Source organism: Pundamilia nyererei, unplaced genomic scaffold, assembly GCF_000239375.1.
Source record: "Pundamilia nyererei isolate P.nyererei 1_Seehausen unplaced genomic scaffold, PunNye1.0 scaffold00056, whole genome shotgun sequence".
NCBI classification, from domain to species: domain Eukaryota; kingdom Metazoa; phylum Chordata; class Actinopteri; order Cichliformes; family Cichlidae; genus Pundamilia; species Pundamilia nyererei.
The window spans coordinates 410,575-415,124 of NW_005187457.1; the positions used below are offsets into that span (position 1 = coordinate 410,575).

The window sequence follows — 4,550 nt, forward strand, 5'->3', positions numbered from 1 at the left end:
CAGCCCTAATAACAACAGGACATTGATTAATCTGTATTAATTAATGAGAATGATTGTCCATCTCTATGCATCAGTCCTGTGATTGACTGACGACTCTTATGCCCACTGTCACCTGGATGGTTGAGAAGTCAGATGGCTGGATATCACAGCACATGCATCACTAAGTATAGTAAATAAGACAGCATAAAGGTAATGTGTACTTTAATGTGCATTCATTGCTTCCACACTACTAAGCAGAAAGGCTGCAGCAGAGAGAGAACTACTGCATCTGCTAGTAGGCTGAGCTTGCCACGGTTGCAGAGCAGACTGCAGTCCAAGTCCATATGTGACATGACACAGGCAGCTGATTATAACGTCATGCTATTCATTTTCTTCAAATGAATGGCCAAATAAGAAAAATCAGACAGGAACAACTTAGAAACTAAAGATATATGTGCGGTGTAGAGAGACAATAATCACGAGTGTGTTTTCATGGATCTTGAGGTGAATTGCGACACGTCCTGTGGGGGTCAGTGTTAACGTAATGCGCACAGGAGCTCGCGGAAACGAATAAGGAAAATATGGAACTTTTTCATTTCCTCAATTTTAGATAATGATGTGTCAGCACTTGGACAGCAGCACCACATCTTACCATCAAAACAACATCGGGGTCAATAAAATTCACATTTTAAATTCTGAGCTAGATGTTTAGGGATTAAAAGAACAGTGAAGAAGCTGTCCTCAAACTGCACTTCACTTCAGGCAGTCAGAGATACTAACCGACTTGTTTGTTATGCTGCTTTGTTTTAAGGCGGACAATCTGCAGGATGCTGCTGTTGGTGATGTCAGACACCACATCAGAGACGCGCTTCCACACTCGTAACAGAGCTCCACACAGCATGTGATACTGACGGAGGCGCATGCCCTGCAGACACTCCTGGCCTTCCTCAATTTTCTTACACTTCCCATTCCTGCAGAGAGAGAGCAAAGAAGAAATGGTGAAAAACATCATAAATCACTCTTTTAGTGTGACTGTATGGCAAGCTAAGGTACAAGATGTGAGATTTGGAGGTAATTTCTTCGTGGCTAGCTTTTGGGAATGGCATTTGATTTAAAAACCATTGACTGAATCCTAATAATTTCCAGCCTGATAGGATTCATTAATCCTAAGGGACATTGTGGATTCCTGCTTACCAGTTAGCGTGACTGCATTTCTTGAAGGAGAAGGTGAACTGGTTCTCCCAGCAGTCCCTGGCTTCCTCAGGGGTCACCTAAAAAAAAGGAAGAAATGCAAAAGCCTAAAAGTCAGCCAAGTAGTCACTCATTACATATTTTTACCAATGCAGAAGTGAGATTTTCAAGTTCAAACCAAAGCACAAACTACACCCTTTTCTCATTTGAAACAATAATTGTGTCAAAGGGGAAAAACAAGTTATTTTCAATGGGCTTATGGTGAAAGGTCAATGATTAGCAGTTTTAAAGCAGGGAAGGGAAACAGCTATAGCCTTAATAAACAACAGAACTGTAAAGAAAATAAGAGCTCACTCTTTAAATTTACTATTAATTTATAACATTAAAGGTTTTAAGTCTGTAAAATGTTGCCACACTTTGTCTTTGGAGAGCATTAAGCCTTATCTGGTCAGCACACCTAAATGTCCACAAGGTGGCAGCAGAGACCGAATATATATAAATATACACCCGGAGCAATGACAGAGGAACACTTAGTCCAGAAAATGTCCGACTTTGTGTTTTCCCAATGTTCCCCATTTTCAGAAATGAAAAAAGATGCATTTTAATGCCAAATTGAGGGGGGAAAAAAAATCAAAAGACTCAAATGTAACACAAAACCAATACAAAGACAGAACTAATAGACTGTGAAGCTCTTACCTTTCTGTACTTTTGGTGCAGTTTTTCCAGACTCTCAGGGTGAGTCTGCTTGCCGATGTTGGGCTTATAGACCACAAAGTTCTTCCCTCTTCCTTGCTCAGCTAGCAGCACACATGGATAGTTACCTCGAAGCTGTGAACAGAGGCCACAGAGAGTGTTGTTGTTTTTTTTTTGCACTGTCAAAGAGACAAAGTTAGTTAAACTGTTTATCATAACGTGAACTCACCTTCATAGACAGGTAGAATCCCTCATCATGGCCGCTGAGGTTCAGTGATTTCTTGTAGGCCTCATCCCAGGGCATGCCCCTGTCCACACTGATCTGTAGGAGGAAAAAGATCAGAGTCTAAAGCATGTGCTGTGAAAGAGAGGGAGTCAAACTGCCCCACACCTACACACTGCTGGTATGACTTCAGAAACTATTAATATCTATAAATACATGAATACAACCACTTTAATGTATGTATGAAATACGCCCTTTATACTGGGTAAACTGGTTTTCTTGTGCAGGAGTCCTGAGTGGCTGCCAACTTTGAAACATCAACTGTAGGTTAGCCTGCAGCCAAAAGCTAAAAGCAGAGGATACCAGTAATTATCCTGTGCCACCTGCTAGTATCTACATAGGCCCCATAGCTCCAGGGCCAAACCTGCGTGATCACAGTCTTACCGCTGGCACTATGACATCAATCCAAGCTCTTAACTACAGAGGTAGTTGCTTGAGTTACCTGGGGGACTGCACATTATGAGGAACTTATTTAATTGTACCCGTTCAAGTATTGTCAAAAAAATCTAAATGAACTGACTCTCAGTGATATTTATAATGTACTCTGTGTTTGCAATTTAATAATATGATTTGAAAAATTGTAAGGTCTGGTGCTCTAACTTTGATACTAATACATACAATAAATTATCATTAAATTGCAAGAGCATCAAAAAGATAAGTAGCATAGCATAGCATTGCCATTGTGGGCAACACTACCTAACATAGGCCTAATATATATTACATAGCTAGGCCTTCTCCTGTGTAGTCATAGTTTACATGTTTTATATAGTTTGCTGTTACTTTGCAGATGCTGCAGGCACATCACTGTTTTGAATATGTTACCGATAATGCCATATCAAACAACACTTCTGCCTGGCCGTTCACAAATAAGCCACTGTACTGCTGTGGTTATCTGCAGGAAGTAAATACTTTTCTAATCCTGCTGTATGCAACTTCACTGTCATCGACACATTTAACATTGCATATGCTCTATTCAAAAGAAATGTATACTTGTAGACCTGAAATCAAGTTATGCAAGCCTACCTTATACAGAACAACCTGGCCATCCTGAGGATTTCCAGCCGTCAAGAAAGTTTCCTGTGTCTCCTCATAAATCTCATCGTTACCTGGGGCAAGGTCTGTCAGCGACAGAGTAGAAGAAAGTGATGAACATTTGCAGCTGCTGAATGAATGCATTGACATCCTTCTATTTTAGAGTTACACTTGATCTCCATACCTAGGATTCCCATGTCATATTTGCCCTCCTTTTTATCCTTCTCTATGAGATAGTCAAAGTTGTCAGTGAAGTATTGGAAGAGATGGTTCTGTTTGTGGACCTCCAGACCCAGGATGCGATTTAGGAACTTTGTAATGCTGCAGTCTGAGAAAAACAAACAAGCAATTGACTTCAAATTATGTTTATTCATCTCAAATACCAAATACAGAGAAAGAAATCTGTCCGTATACTCTACCTTTCTCATTGTTGTTTCCAATGCGGGGCTCCTTACATAAAATCCCAACATCAACCATTCCAGCTTTCATGTCTGAAAGTGAAAAACAAAAAACAGAACCGTTTTTCTACAGCTGCACTAAACTTTCATTTGCTGATGATATTCTCTGCTTACACTGAACCAAAATATGAACATACCTCTGAAGAACATGGAATCACCCCCTGGGTAGCCTTTGGGAGGGGGCACCTTGTTATCTATGAAGCCAACAATTGCTTTGGTAATTTTATCCAGAGCCTTGGTACCGTACTGCAAAAAAGAAGTAAGGTGAAATTAGTAAAGACAGATGATCTCATAAGGCTTTTTAAGCACTGCAGATTAAGTGTTTACATAAAATATGCTATAAAATGCTAAAAGCAAGACAAACTCCATACACCTCAAATTAAGAGCACAAAACATTTTCGATACAAAGGTTGGGTACAATTTTAAAAGCTTCTTAGGTTTGCATACCTTGTTCTCAAAGTTGTATCTGCTCAGGTCTCTGGTTTCTGTGGCTCTTCTGTCTCCATGGGTTAATGCACCCTGCACAGTGGATTACAAACAGTATTACTATCAAATCAATATACTATTATTACTATTACTAAAATATTACATTTACATCATCAGCAGTCACGCTAACAGAACCAGAGTCGGTGCTGCTGGTGTGAAACTGTCAGAGGAAGTTATGAAATCTGTCTTCACTGTTTAGTGCAATTCTACTGTGCAGAAATAATATTGGAAAATAATGCCTTGCAATTTCAATTTACTCTGGATTTGTAGTGTTTTAAGCCAGAAATGTCTGATTTCAAAGCTCAGCTGCTGTAGTAACTTGAAAAATTTGAACCCCCCCCCCCCCCCAAAAAAAAACAACAACTATAAAAATACCCAGTTGTTGCTTATCTGACATATCCATCAATTCAGTTAATATATAGTTAAAA

The 4,550-nt window shown here is 39.6% G+C and overlaps 1 protein-coding gene across 6 annotated transcripts in view; it reads right to left on the reverse strand.

Annotated features, from left to right (window-relative positions):
* sbno2b (strawberry notch homolog 2b) overlaps positions 1–4,550 on the reverse strand; it is a 67,559-nt gene that overhangs the window by 4,925 nt on the left and 58,084 nt on the right. For all 6 annotated transcript variants that reach the window (XM_005733984.2, XM_005733983.2, XM_013911122.1 and 3 more), the window contains 9 exons: positions 4,084–4,155; positions 3,774–3,882; positions 3,598–3,669; positions 3,363–3,506; positions 3,170–3,264; positions 2,093–2,185; positions 1,867–1,998; positions 1,174–1,250; positions 760–950 (listed from right to left, as the gene is read on the reverse strand). In XM_005733984.2, coding sequence (XP_005734041.1) covers positions 760–950; positions 1,174–1,250; positions 1,867–1,998; positions 2,093–2,185; positions 3,170–3,264; positions 3,363–3,506; positions 3,598–3,669; positions 3,774–3,882; positions 4,084–4,155 — 985 coding nt within the window. The remainder of the gene's footprint in view (positions 1–759; positions 951–1,173; positions 1,251–1,866; positions 1,999–2,092; positions 2,186–3,169; positions 3,265–3,362; positions 3,507–3,597; positions 3,670–3,773; positions 3,883–4,083; positions 4,156–4,550) is intronic.